The following is a 16,028-nucleotide window of genomic DNA, read 5'->3' as shown; positions in this document are numbered from 1 at the left end:
TTCCAAATCGAGAATTATAACTCAGGCCTCTTCAAGGTTAAAGTGAATAGGTACCAACTAACTCAGCGTGCTTCATCTTCAACCACATCGCTTCCCATCAGGCGAGTTGGTGGTCAAATGCGGAGTAGAAAGCGTAAGAAAAATCAATGTTCATAATCAAGTTCTGATGTATCACGATGATTTTGGAAAAAAATATATGTAGTGTTTCCAACGGTGACAAATAGTGGATGACATGGATATAACAAAGAAATGAAACAACAACTCATTTAATATTTACTTTTTATTAAACTTTTCAGTTTTGGCACAATTTTTGAATAGTGTGACCTGCTTTATAATACCTACTAGGTATTGAAATCTATAATTTACCTACTTATTCATGCCCGTAGAAATTCAACAAAATAATATCAATCATTAAAAAAATACTTTGTTTAAAAATTAAAAAAATAACAAGACGTAATTTTTAAGTACTCGGATAGTTTTATTCGTAGGCATTTCGTTTACAAAACGTAAATATATGGCAAGTTGTATGGTACTATTTTACAGATTATAAAAAAATGTTCCGTCAAAACTGTTAAATAAATAATAAGTATGAAGTCGACCGAGATCTATGCGATTCGCATACGGATTAAGTATCGATCATTTAAATAACCACAATTACTAACGTTTACATCAAAATATCGCATATTTACAATTGGGTTCAACATAAAAATAAATAATTTAACGCCACTGTTTTAATCCTTACACATTAACTATGTAATACTACGCACTACGTAATAGATAAGACATTAAATTTCACGTACACAATAATTTATTTACGCTTACAATGTTAACACTATTTTCAAGTCTGATATATATTACTGGCATATAATAACAACATGAGCACACAACGGAGGTTCAACAAGAGTGAACGTCTGTGCGCTATACTACCAAAAAAAGCCATCTACGTCGTTTCTGGCGATTGCATCGGTTTTATAACGTATAGTAAAAACAATTCTCATTAACGAACAGATTTGCCCACATCACAAAAAAAAAACAAAAAAGAAATAGTATTAGAAAAATAAATAACAAAACTAAATGGCAATCAACGACATAACCGATCAAACTTGTTTCGTTCTACAATATCTGTACAACTTTTTTCTCTATCACTCAACTAACTATTACATTGCTACATATTATGCTTGTTTCTACTATAACTTAGCGACTATTTCTACTAATTTAAATTGCACGATTCGATAAAGCGAATATTTGATTTTGATTATGTATATACCCACATTTTCGGTGGGCTGTCTAAGCATTGATTAAAACAGTATCATGTTTATAACCGAAAACGAATTGACGTTCGTCGAATTGACCACAACTAACCAATGATACCAGCGTAGCAAATTTTTTAACCATAAATGTATATATTCAAATAATTTTGTGCAATTCCATTTCATAAAAAATAAAGAAAATAAAATCTGTTTACATCTGTGACACGATACACTTTTGTTAGGCATCGATGACAGATTAAGTCTATGAGTATTTAATGTTACCATCGTCAATCACTACCCACTGGATTCAATAAAACAGTCGTGTTCTAAACACATAAATTTTCAAGCATTCCGCTTCAAATTTTTGGTTTGATACATTTTAGTACCTTATATCTAGAGCTTCTAAGTATTACATAGGTAGATTAGGATTTAATTAAAATTTATACATGGCCACACGATAGTACATATGTCAAGTAGATACTACCACTTAAATTGTAAATGTATTAAGCCTAGACATAATTTGAATGTAAAATATTATAATTAACGTAAATCTATCTACAAGAGAATTGTGCTTATTTACAAGGCTATTACTTGCCGTTAAGTGACAAAGACCTATATTACATGATTCCATGAAACAACTAGCTTATTGTTATATACATATTTTCTAAATGATGGTTTATTACCTACGTAATTGGCACATATCGCTTTTTCACACAAGTGCACGAAATCCAAGAACTTCGATGAAATTGGAACGATATACATGTATGTTTTCAAAAGATTACAAGGAAAAAGTGCTCTTAGGATTTTCTTAAATCACTAATGGAATAATCTCATAATAATAATTAGATATTTGTATAAAAGAGAGATCCGATTGCGACACTGGCATTTAAAGACAACCTATACTGGTGAAAATACCTAAAGAAGGTACTTAAATCGTTATTCTAGCACAATAAGAGTTATTCATTTTCAATCTAATCATCATTACACTTAAAGGGAAAACTAGAACGAAAACATTCAACGAGATTAAACTCTAAGTCTTCAATCGTTCTTAAGTCTTACCGCGTTACCAGGGATGGTGGGAGGGAGGCATTGAGAGGGGCGCGGCTTGCGGGTAAGGCCAGCCGCGCGCCGTACCTCAATCTTCCTCTCTAGGCGATAATGGCGGAGAAAACGCTGGGTTCATGTAATTCCCGCCATTGGGAGGTGGAGAAGTATTTGAGGGGCCTGGAGACGGAAGAGTGGGGAGGAACCCGAGTTCGCTGCCTCCATCTCGACACCAAAGCTGTCGCATCTCTTGCCGGCGAGTACGCATTAGGTTCTTATATTCCGATATCCGCATTTTCTTTCCGTCTACTATACATGTTCTCTTCGGCCTCGGGCGGTACCTGTTGAAAACATTAAATTTAGATGATATAAAATAAAACAAATAAGTGAACATAAATGTTTGTCGTTTTATTTAACACCGCAATAATACACACGCTATTAGACATTCAAAACTATTAAATTCAAAACTAAAAATGAAAATAAAAAAAACCTAAAAGAGAACACGACAAAAGACTAACTACTAATTAAATTATCTGTAGGTATAATTGATGTGTGTCGCAGTGGTGTGAAATACCTAATGGTTCAGGGACCAAAAACACTGATTAGTGGTGGATAATTTAAACATTGTAAAAATGGTAATGAAGGTACAAGGTAAAAAGGTTTTAAAAAGAAGCTTTGCCAACTAGCTGAAGTAATGTAGCGTCAAATTTTGTTTTAAAATTACCTATAATCTGGATGTTTCTCCATATGTAACTTGGACAATCTCGATTGTTCTTCGTAATATGGTTGCTTCTCGGCGTTTGACATTGCCTTCCACCTTGCTCCAAGAATCTTCGATATGTTAGAATTATGCATATCAGGACACGCTTTTAAGATCTTTCGGCGTTCGTCTTTCGCCCAAACCATGAAAGCGTTCATTGGTCTCTTGATGTGTGGTTTGCCCGACTCATCGCGTTTTGGTTGACGGATCAGTTTAGCTTTTTCGGCCTCTTCCGGTGGTGATTGTCCCCATGATGACGCTGTAAACAAGTAAAGTATTCATTAGATAAAGTAAAACACAAGTTTTAATATTAATAATAACGATATCATTAAATTGAATCGGGTCATCAATATGAAAGCAGTTACGTCAAAACACATTTATTTCACGGTAAACTGTACTTTTACTGGCAATCCTAGGAAAGACTCACGATTTGAATTAAAAAAAATGCTATCAGATAAAGATATAAGATATAAATATATAAGTTCAATAGCGTTAACAGTTCTTTATGGGAGACTATCACAATGGTTATCTTATGTGATATGCTCCTTGAATTCAATAAAATATTAATACCAAAGATGTTCTTATTTTGTTACCGCATTTTTTATCCTTTTTTGGTATCTAATATGTTTATTATAGTTGGTATTTTTAAAGGTTCAAACATTACAGTTAAATATTTGTGGGAAAAACTGAAAGTATCTGTTAAACGGAATAAAACCGGTTTGTAAAGTTACTAGAAGCTTTTTATTATTATTTAAATTAAGTTTTATAAACCCATAATTTTTTTGGCTTCGAAATTGTTTTAACTGCGTTAAACAAGAGTACAATGTCACCATTAAATGTGTCCCCAATTAAGCCTTTCTTCAAATTATACGGTTTCCATTATAAAGTGGAGATAAGAAATTCCCGGCGTTTATAACTTTTTAATGTATCGTCTCACTTGAGCTGTAGAGTCGATCGGAAGCTGCGCTAAGCTGAGTAATAAATAATCGTTGGCAGTTGACTATATGTCGTAAAACAATCGTTAAATAAAGATTAGAATTTCATGCTACTTTATTGACGCTTCAAAAGAAAAAGGTAATGATTGTCTATGGAATTTAAATATAACTTTGTATTTTGTTATAAATATTTTTTCTATTAGCGCACTTATTTTTGGGTACACGCGTAAGTTTAAAGAACTATGTAAAACTACAATTATAGGTTAAAAACGGAAGAAATTGTTATTTTTCTAACTTACTATATTTTTAAAATGTTATCGATTGGATGGATTCTAAACAAAGATTAGTTTACATGCACGAAATAAATATATAATTTTGTTGCTTTATCGGAATTAAATATTTTATTTTTATTACATGTTATTTTTAGTGAATTAAAATTTAATTGACTATGTGTAAAAATAATTATTCATAAATAGAAACATGATGATAAATCGCACATATTGAAATATAAATGAATAAGCATGCAAGCAATCTAATCGAGGTACATGTAATTAAAACAGAGCAAGATGACATTAACGACAAGAAACGGATTTAGAGTCGGTTGTTATGTAATTTCTGTGTCCAACGCACCCCCGCACACCTTTGTAAGTATGTGGGTCAGTTACTGACAAATCCGCTTAACATTTCGCTTGACGGATTCGCAACCAAGTGTCCATACAATTAATAAGCTTGCCGGCGTGGAAACATCCTCCTTTCAAACTCCGTGCATTCCTCGTATTAATTTGACACGCTGTTAGATAATTTATAACGTCCTACGTTGATTTGCGTGCGATACACTGTTTCGGAACGAACACGGGACTGTCGCGAAGAAAAGTTATTCGTGCTCTCTGATTTTCAATGTATTTAATTATTTTTGAGTTTCGTTAATTTATCCACAAGTTGCGACGTGAATATGATATTTTTTTGTTAATTTACTTGTTTTATGTGGATTTTGAATAAAAAATAATAAGGAAATATTTCAGTCATTTTACTACTTTCTACTATCTCCTCTTTCATCTGTTACCTTATCTTTTAATTTTTAAAGGAACCCGGAATGGAGTATATCTGTATCAACACCTATTAAATTTCTAGACTTTAATTACTTATCGATACATAGGAAATCAATAACTAAATTTATCTAGTTCTTTTTTAATCACTGTATCAAAAGTTTTGTAGCAATAAGAAAGTATTTAAAAAAATAATAATGGTAAAGTTAAATTTTATATAGTGCGGTGACAAAAAGAAGATTTACGTTTGTCTCTAAGATCTCGTGTCATATTATGTTTCCGTTTGTACAGTAGAGTAGGATGAGCGAGCCGAGCGGAAACGTGCGTCGTGAGCGCCATCTATTACTCGTTTCATGCAATTCTCTTGTTTTAAAGGAAGCGTAACGACATCAACTATTTTGTAACTATTTCGGTTTGGATTTGCGCCAACTATTTAAAGTAGTTGCCATTTATTTGTTATACTGTTTAGTTATATTAATTTCATTAAAGAAGTTCTCTTTTTATTAACTCGAAGTTCATTTCGTAGTACAGATAAATTTTTAATTATTGAAACAATTTTCATAAAAGACATCAGCTTCCTGTGTACGCCTTTGCTTCAATAAATCCACGCGTTTTAAAATAAATGTTTCTGTCACGGCGAGGGCATTTTTAAATATTTTTTATAGCAATGGTTAAATCAGTTTAAAAATTGTTTGTTTTCTGACAAGGTAAATATTTGTTTATAATGGTTAACGATTCCATGTGTCAAGTTTTTTCTTGTTTAAGGCTTATTACAAATTAGTGCGCCGAGCCTTTAATTAATTTGTAATAAATTCTTAAGCGCGTTGATAGACGGTGAAAATAAATAACAAATGAAATATGTATGCAGCTCAAAATTAACATAAAAAACAAAAAACCTATAGAATAATTTTTTATAGAGTATTTTTAATTCTAAGACTCGAAAAGGCCTACGTTCTAAAGTAGCAAATACAAAGTCAGTTTTTTATTTTAAATATCACCGTTCTTATTCCAGCCATGCGTCATCTACTGCTGGATATATGCCTCTCCGATAGATTTCCATTAGAACTAAATAATTAAGGTTTTCTTATAATCAAATTTTATATTATTATTTCGACTATCGTAATACACAGATAATAAATAAATAAACTATCTATCGTCTAAAGCTAAAGAAAATATTTATTCAACATTAGACATATTTCTTTTATTTATGAAAAACGCACCGAAAACAAGGTTTAACTATTAGTAAATTTTGCGGTCATATAATGGCAATATATAAACAAATTGATCAATGTAGAAGCTAGTTCTTAGCTAGAAGCTTCATTACACTGACTTCTATTGCGGCGTTTCTGCATTACAAAACAAGATAGAGGACGTAAACGCTTAATGTCTGTGACGCAATAAAAATAAATCACTCCCAAAGTTTCACGAAACAACTCGTAGATGATTATCGCTTGCAATTAATGTTCCTGCGATGTAGGGCGTTGCCTCTCATAATATTTGAGATATTGTGACATTCTTCGGCTACCCGTTAGGACATAAAACCATAGTTTTATTTTTGTCCAGTTCTTTTACAATACACAGTTGTAGCAAAACTGATGTTAGTTTCTCAAAAAATATATCGCATCTTTTTTATACTTAAATAAACAGAAAAACAAAACAAAAACCTCCATTGTTTCGTTTTGGGGTTAGCCAGATGACATTAAAGGAAGAATCACGAAGAAAAACTTTGTGCAATGTCAACGGTTACCTTTATCAAAGGCAGTACAATAATATAAGCCTAGATTATAATATAACTTATGTCACAAAGTACACGTCTCAATTAGAGAAGTATCCCGGTAGAGTATGATATTAATCGGAATAATCCCGCTTTGCAGAATTCGTGATGAATTAATTATATTTAGCAATTAAATTGGAACGCGAAAATGTTTCGTAGCGACACGCAACATTTCTTCATTTTCGCATTTCAAGACGTTACTATCTATTTATTCGCGATTCCTTGTTTATTTTCGCTTGTGAATTACGTAACGCGTCGTATATTTTGTAGTATTAATATCTATTGACTCCGTTTTAGTGTTGCCAGGGTGGTAGCCTTTGCTACGCGAAGTAACATCATACAATGAATAACTGTCACAGAGTATAACACGAAGTTTGTAAAAAAACCCAAATCACACACCGTAATTTTTTTATCTGCGATGAAGTTATTGATTCTTATGTACGTAAGAAAAATAATTATTAATTATTTATCTATAATTATTATAATCTGTATACAGAATGATTTGTTTATAGGTGTTTTGTTTTCAGTGGTATAAAGCTTCTACATATATTTCCCATCATCCTATTTAAAGTGATCACTCTGAAATATGATACATTGTTTTTTATATTGCTGGCAGTACAATGTCAGCAAGGACAGATAGTAATCCGAAATTTTTGTTACTCCAACATAATACGTCATTTATTTTTTCTGACTGGTTTTGGATAGAGTACATCTAATACATTAATTAACAAGAAATGAGCTATACAGTCACCCCTTTAAAGCTTTTACACCTGTTACCAAAGAACTTGTAAATAAAATATTTATCTAAAATTAATGGTTAACGTTATAAATGAGTTGATTAGACAGCCGTTATAATATTTTTAGATTGTGTACGCGCATGTGACGTCCGTTGGCGTCACAATATTATCAGATCCGTGTAAGCTCTATTTGCACACGAAAGCTGTCACATTTTCTTTATTAACATTATTTCGTACAAGCTTACATTGCCTATTTCATATTATATATTCTAAGAAAAATATTATTATCCACTACTTTTAATATTAGTAATGATGGTTACCTCTTACTACCTTATTGTAATTTTCTGGTGGATACATGATCATTATAACTGGAAAAACTAACCAACTTCATTAATATTAATTACTTTACACTTCTTAATTTTATCAAATCATATATTCTCTTTGTATTACCCTACGATATTAATTTTATAGCATTAAAATTTTATGTTTATAAAAAGTAATGCCCATAATACTGGATCCCATAAATCAACGTCAAGGCGATATAAACCGAAAGCTCAGGTGCTAGCTAAACAAACATAAGTGAAAAATAAGACTACGTTTTATTTTCATGTTACTTACCAATTTGCATATCAATTTTTTTACCCAATCCTTTAAAGTTGAAGGTAGTAGTCATTTTAAATACATGATTTGGCAAAAAGCTATATTTTCTTTGGTCATTGCAGTATAAAGTTTTGTTAATTGTTTACAGAAAAATAATGATTGTTTATAAAATTTTTAAAATGTAATAATTTTTTAAGCATCAATATAGGAGAGAACATCCCACGATGCATATAAATAATTTACTTTTTTTTTAATATGTGGCCATAATTTTAATAATACATGACATACATTTTTTTTTAAGTTAGCCACTCATAAAATGTTTCTTCCGATCTTTTGATTATTACACAACTCTTTTGCTATTAACATAAAAGCATATGGTATACAATTGCATTTTCATGTCTATTTCTTCAAAAATGGTTTATCTGCAGAAATTGGATTTCCTATCATTTAGTGTTTTTTGTGATTTCTTTGAAATATAATAGGAATAATATCCAATAACCGTTGTAGACAACTTTGGCAATTTGGCTTTCCATTCACACTTATAAGCAAATACTTACTGTTACAGGAAGCGTTATAGTCATCTTCCTTCTGCATGCTGTATTGTGGGCTCTCTTCCATCGGAGGATAGGGCACGAATCGTGGCAGCATGATGGACGACTGTGCTGGCGACGGAGACCGCTGTTTGCTGAGGTTTAATGGAGCATCTGGGTCTGGGGGTGGTGAGCGGGCAGTTGCAGTCAGTTGAGCTAATTGCGCCGTAGCTGGCCACGGAGAGTTCTGGACGACCTGGAATTTCGTGATACCATATTAGATCACAGACACAATCACAATAAATATTATCTTTCTCTTCTAGTGTCCTAATAATTTTAGTGTTATGATTAAAAAACCTTTATTGTCTAATAAGAATACAAACTTACTTATATGAAATATAAAAAATAAATTAAATTTACTTGTACATATACAAAATAATACAAGATACAAGTACATAGAGTAAACAGTAATTAAACTCGAGACGATTTGGAGGTACACGAGCTACGCTTATACTGTTTTATGAATATTCCTCGTACAGCTAAGTAATGTGAAACTCGAGACATAATGATTACTGTAGCTTACAATCTTAATTCGTTTGTACTGTAATGGCGTTAATTTTTTCATTAAGTGGTGTTTTAAAAGTCTTACATTTTTTAAATATAATGTGTGTACAGTGTGATTATGTAATAACTTTAAAGAGGTGAATGTATACAACATTTGTAGTCAATTAAAATAAGGTCCTATCCAAAAATCAAAGGTTTCAGAAATTTGATTACTATATTGATTACTATACATCAAAATTGATTATTATTTACTATCTGTCCCTGCAGATTAAGCGGAGTCAGTAGAAAAGATCTGTCGAAATAAAAAAAATAGGTGTAAAAGTTTTTAATCTATTTCCTGACATATTAGCTAAATATTCACCCCTTTTAAAAGGTTTACCTTTTACATCTATAATTAATCACCGTGTATAGTTTATTTAGGGTCAGGTAATATTATGTATCGATAACTATAGAGCTTGTTAAAAGTTAATATAGCAGATTAAAATGAATATTTCTCAACACGTATAAATAGTTGAGATGACGAAAATATTTTTTTTTTCTACACTACAGGAAGTGGGTTGTAAAAACAACGTTTGTCGTGTAAAATATATCGAGAATGTAATGTTGAAAACGAAATGATGTAGGCGCCTGATCAGTTTTATGTATTTTGAAAGAGAATTTGTCTTTGATGTCGTTATGTACTTTGCGAAATACGCCTGGAACTCGTGTTCGCACTGCTGTGTCACACGTACATGAAACATTGCAAATGATATCATTCTTTTAATCTTCACTGATGTTTGAGCTTAGAGGTTGAATATTTTTTTATTTATTCAGAGGCGGTAGAGTGTAAAGTCCATTTCACACTAGGTGATAAAGATTTTTTTTCAGAACTAAAGCTAATCGTTTGCAATAGATCGCATAGATCGCAGTGCTAAAATCTAAGACTGGGGTCATTTGCTCAGCAGCTTCCAGCTCAGGCAGTTTCATTCCAACGGCCTTTTTTATATATATGGTGCCCGCTATTGGGGACCTCTCGTTCCACTATCTTGTGTGGGACAGGGACTTTTTATTTCTAATAATTTATATATATATATATTTTATTATTATCATTCTCCTCTTTCATGTATCATATTATCTGTCGTACTGTTTCTTTCGTTCTACAATTTTCCCAGTCTTTCTCTTTCATTCCATTAGCCATACATCCATCCTCAACCACTACATTCTAGGTTTCCTTACTATTTTATTTTGCAACATTACATTTATTGTTCAAACATTTAACACATATTTTCTTTATAATTATCATATTACATTATACTGTTTATTGCACTATTTTTGGTACTACTTTATTTCCAACGTACTGTTATAATAGCCGCCGAATTATGTCGCGATAGCTCCATAAAGTGACCAGACGTAAATGCATTCCTAAATGGCATCTCGGCTTAGGTGAAACAACAACTCAACATGCATTTACTATTCCGACAATGCTACCCATCAGAGCACAATAATGATTTAATCGGTTTTTGTTTACTAGTACCGATCTAGGCCCCAACTCACCGCACTTTCCTAAGGTGCGTCACAGCGGTTTTATACTACAATTATCGCTTTTTAATAAAGTGAAGATAGGTTGTAAGCTGTCGGTGTTACCCAGATTTATTTATGATATGTTTGGTTACTCATCTAATCTACCAGTACCGGTTTGGCAGAAAAATACAACGTCTTGCAAAAGGATCCAATAACACATATCTCTATAGTGAACGTATCGGTTAAAAGATTGACATAATTACGCATATGGTAAATTACTGTTTAAGAATTCTTTGGTAATTTTCTAACTATACACAGGCTTGCTTTTTTCGAACATGCATGTTTATTTCTAATTAATTCACTTAATTTTTTAATTACGAATTAAAATAATTTAACTATGTTAACATATAGATATGAATATCCTTATATTGTGAATAGGGGATGCATCTCAAGTAAGTAGTATACCCGAATTTTAAAACGTATTATACATAATTGTTTATATTTTGTTCGTATAATGTGTTAGCAATAAATATATAAAATAACTGCTAAAATAGCAAGCTAGTCGCTAATTATAACAGTGCTTTTACAAACGTCGTTTCGCTGTTGCGATAACGATGTAACAGAGTTCAATAGATGGTTTAAGTGAGGATATTGCGTTAATAAAACGTATAAGGCAAAATCTAATGGTACGTTTATAGTCAAAAAATAGATGACGAATGATCCGCAAGCGTCGAGAACGCATCTAATTATACTTTTACATAACCAACACCGGTTTTTGTCGAGTAATTAGTTTCAGAGCAACTTTCATTTTGATATATCGAAACGAGGGAACATTAGTTTTGTAATATATTGTGTTTATTGCCTGTATTTAATTTCAATGATAGTTAAAAACTATGTACATTACATAATAAATAGATGCCCTATAAATCAAAGTCAAAATTGTGTGCTAGAAGGAAGTATTAGCGATTATAAATAAGTTAAAAAATATAACGTGCTATTTTAATGTTATTTGCCAACAATGCATAGTATTGAATTTCTTTAATTACTACCGACTATAGTATATAGTTTGGGTATAGCAGTAATTTTCAGCATATGGTCCGACCATTGCTATTTTCATTTAAATTCAGACGACTGTAATATGAGCCTTTGATTGTCGTTTACAAAAACATTATTGACTGTGACGTGAAAGCAAATAAATAAAAAATGAATGTTTCTAGTAGAGTAATAAAAAGAATATCGCAGGGTAAATAAAATTCGTTTTTTTAATGTCAATAACCTAAAAAATAGAAATCTACATATCTTTATTAAATTTTTTGTCGTACCCGTATACTGCTTTAAATTAATATATGGGACACAATGTTAATTGATTTATTGCTTGCGCGTTTTCATCGTATTACATATATGTATATACGTCAAGATTTAAATTCTGTATTTCTATTTTTCAACATAATCAGAAATCAATCTTATTTTTTGGATTTACATAATTTCAAATTATACTTCTAATTTCTGTAACAATAACAATGAGAAAGTAGTAAATGTCTATAAATTACATATACATCAGAACACGACTTTTTATTCACATTAGGTTTCTGTATTTTTTAAACATCGTCTTTTAATTAAAATATACAAAATAACAATAAAAATGTATAGGTCCTCGATACCTCAGACTAAATTTGAATTTTTTCTTTTTCGTGTAAAAGATAAAATAACATTTGGCAATTTTTGCTTATTTGCATTTGAACATATTTTTAGATTTTATTAGCAAGTACACGAAAATGAGGCACAGATCCCTATCAACGTTTACGTAGCTAAGAAAATAAGACACTATATAATTAAAGCGGTAATTAAAGTTCTGTAATAAAACTACTACAAAGATGCTCAAAATATTAAGGGTACATTAACTATTTTAATGGGAGTTGCCGAAATAATTTAAATATAACCAACTAAATATTTTGCATAAATAGAAACATAAAAGTTTGTTCCTTACAAATCGAAACTCTCTAAAAAGGGAGTCAAATTTTTGACCCAATGTTACATTGAAACATTTGCAGTTTTTTGAATGAGAAAATGATTTTTTAACCCTTGTTAGTATACATTACTTCAGTATTCATTGACAATTTTTACTTAACCTTTCTTTTAGGGGATGATTAGTTATAGGTATAAAAGCTTTACAGTTATTTCCAATCAATCTGGATTAAGTGATCACTCTAAAATCGATCTCAAATCTTTTGCTAATGCGACATGCCAATAACTTTTGTTAATACACAGTTTGCAAGTTAATAAACAATAATTAATTATAATACATGATAGTACGAAATTTGGAAACACTTTTTCTTATATTATAATGATGGTATTCGCTATTTATAAAACTACCATAGAGTCTCTACTCTGTACCATAGATTACTTGACATTAAGCTTTACATCATAAAATTATTATATGTATACTCTTGCTTATGCGCTTAAATCGTAATACAGTTTTCCCTATATAAAAATAAGGCTCCAAAACTACCAATACACATTTCTCTGTATAAAGTATAAAAGTTATAAAAAAGGTATGCTCTATAAAGGCGCATAATAAAGTTATAATAGCATCAAATGAATCTTATGGCCACAAAATTATTTAAACTCATAAATCGTCTAAAATTATTAAAATTTGAATTAATTTATTTTCTTGTAATCTGTCAGATATAAGGTTCAGTTATAATGCGTGAAACGGTTATCACTTCAGTTTTATTTCATTGTCATACAGACGTTGTTACGTTTATTTAATCTCCGTTGGTTGCGTGCCAATCTCGTTCATTCATGGGCAAAATATTCGCGGAGCCGAAAGTATGTCTGTTCCAATTATTTTGAACATGTAATGTGTTATTACGATATTAAATAAGTTTTGAAGCTTCGGTTCGACTAAACAGGTTTTGGTGAAACGAAATTTTAATTTATTCTCCGTTGTTTTAACAACTTAGTTGCTGTATCAAGAAACTGACAACATCGATCTTAGGCTCTCAAACTACCGAAACACATTTTATGCGACAATCTAAGCCGGGAACACTTTGCGGAACACTGAGCGTCCCTTACTGCACTAAGAGCTGGTAGGTCCCTGAATTTGGTACAAAAAGTCCATGTCTTATATCTGTAATAGCAAATCGGATAAAATGTCCAGACAACGTACGACGTATAGTAATATAGGAAATGATTGTTAATATTTTTTTTAAAATTTTGTCCGGAAAATAAGTTATTAATGTTTATAAACATAACAGACGATGGAAATTGGTCTATTTGAGATATAGAACAGCGGCTGAAAAAAGAGAGATATTTTAATGTGGGCATTATAACTCACAGGCACCAGATCGGCAAACGCAGCGAAGTATTTACGCAAGGTGGATAGATGACCTTGTTAAGTTGGTTGGAAAAAGCTGGATGTAAGCTGCTTTCAAACTTTTTTAAACATTATATATAAACCTTAATTAAACAAAAATACTCGTACATTCGTCATACATCACAAATCGGACCGTCCCGATGACATCCCCTCTCAATATCAACCCTCACATCCTTCTATCCTAAGTGCAGTTGCAGACAATCATCTATGGCTCAAATGAATAAATGAATGAATTATAACTCACATTTGACGGTGCCTGAGGCGGCTGTGGTCGCATTTGTTCCAAAAGAGGCAGTAGCCCTAGCGGATGTCCAGAGTAAAGTCCATGTTGACCACGCCTCACGAGCTCTTGTCGCCGCAAGTGTTCCTGTTGCAATCTTTGCAGCTCCAATTCTGCCGATACGTTGCCCATGTTCTGTAATGAGGATATCATGTTAACGAAAAGCTGGCACGATGAAAATGATTTAAAAATGTATTATATTTTTTCTAATTGTTTTTATACATATTCAACGTCAATTACCAATCAAAAAGGGAACCATGAAAGGCGCAATTATCAAAATCAATGAAATCATAAAGTCTAGAAACTTGAAATTTGGTCAGATTATTCCTTTTTCTAAATAGAGATCAGCTAAGAAACGAAATTTCATTGTCAAGGAAGTTAAAGGCGCGTTTATTAAGTTCGCGAAGCGAATGGTGGGCAGCCAGTAGATAATAAACACGTATATAGTAGTTACAGAAAAAATGATAATAGGCATTTCATATAAAAGGTCATTTAGCGTAAGAACAAAGCATTCACTGTCCTGACTATTGAAACGCTGTATCCATAACAAGTCTCCATAACCTCTTATTTTAAAATAATGGAATATGGACCGTTCCATTCGATCAGGCATCCGTCAACGTTCATGTTCTTTTTACCTTTGGCCCCCTCCTTACCACGCTTTTCTAAGGTGCAATACAGCGGTTTCACTAACACTACAATGTGGGGTAAAAGTTTCTATGATACTTACAGATAATATTATATAATATTAATAATATTGTATATATTATAATCAAGACAATATTCTTATTTGTACGTATTTTCTTTATTGACTTTGATTTGTGTCAGATAATCAACAGGAAAATTAATTTCAAATCTAATCATAATCCAGTTTGGAAAGAAGCTATAGTGCCATCGCACTGAATAAAATTTTGCATATTAAAAATATTAACGTGACCGTTAATATTAACAATACCGTTAGAAGAATAAAGCAAAAAATGGTATACTGTAAAAACAACCGGCTCCGTCGTTGCGATACCCGGTGTCAAAGGGAAATCTCTCCGCGCAAAATTTGTTCTAAACGATATATGGCACTATCAAATGCTCGCTAATGACAAAGAGTGTGCTGAGATATGTACACAAATCAAGCGAGACGACGGGTCACTAAATCTTAACGCCTATAAACCGACCTCCCAAAACAAAAAAGAAGCGCCGATTAATTGCGCGGCAGTCGTGACGAATGCGACAATATACATTTTATCGGCTCTTCATTAAGACTGCATTGAATTGTTAATGGTTGTACACACCGCCACGTTATAAGGTGATGAAATCGATACAACTTGATGAGACCAGTTTCCGGACGACAGACAACGTCGACGCAAATTATGACAAAACACCGCAGGAAATAAATGGAACCGGGAAAAAAACTGAAAAGCAAACGCGCCTCTTACGCCCAAAACACTTTCGAGTGGATTATCGAAGCTGCGGATAAAAACAAAGCGCTAATGGAAGACAAAAGCGAACGCATAAATAAACACGACAAAATCTCGCGAATAAAAAGAGCACGCTTGTTATAGGTGCCCCCTTACACATACGCGCAGCCACCGGTAATCGACCAAGTTTTTCCATCCAACAGACAAATTGCCGTCATAACTG

The 16,028-nt window shown here is 32.0% G+C and overlaps 1 protein-coding gene across 2 annotated transcripts in view; it reads right to left on the bottom strand.

Annotated features, from left to right (window-relative positions):
- Window positions 1-337: 337 nt before the first annotated feature.
- Sox102F (transcription factor Sox102F) overlaps window positions 338-16,028 on the bottom strand; it is a 141,001-nt gene continuing 125,310 nt past the window's right edge. For both annotated transcript variants that reach the window (XM_068766981.1, XM_068766983.1), the window contains 4 exons: window positions 14,361-14,531; window positions 8,704-8,932; window positions 3,019-3,313; window positions 338-2,635 (listed from right to left, as the gene is read on the bottom strand). In XM_068766981.1, coding sequence (XP_068623082.1) covers window positions 2,386-2,635; window positions 3,019-3,313; window positions 8,704-8,932; window positions 14,361-14,531 — 945 coding nt within the window. In that variant the 3' untranslated portion in view covers window positions 338-2,385. The remainder of the gene's footprint in view (window positions 2,636-3,018; window positions 3,314-8,703; window positions 8,933-14,360; window positions 14,532-16,028) is intronic.

The sequence above is a fragment of the Battus philenor genome, unplaced genomic scaffold (genome assembly GCF_028537555.1).
Source record: "Battus philenor isolate CCGP_79_NKW_IND1 unplaced genomic scaffold, ilBatPhil1.0.hap1 SCAF_22, whole genome shotgun sequence".
Classification (NCBI taxonomy): domain Eukaryota; kingdom Metazoa; phylum Arthropoda; class Insecta; order Lepidoptera; family Papilionidae; genus Battus; species Battus philenor.
This window is presented reverse-complemented; position numbering and strand designations above follow the sequence as displayed.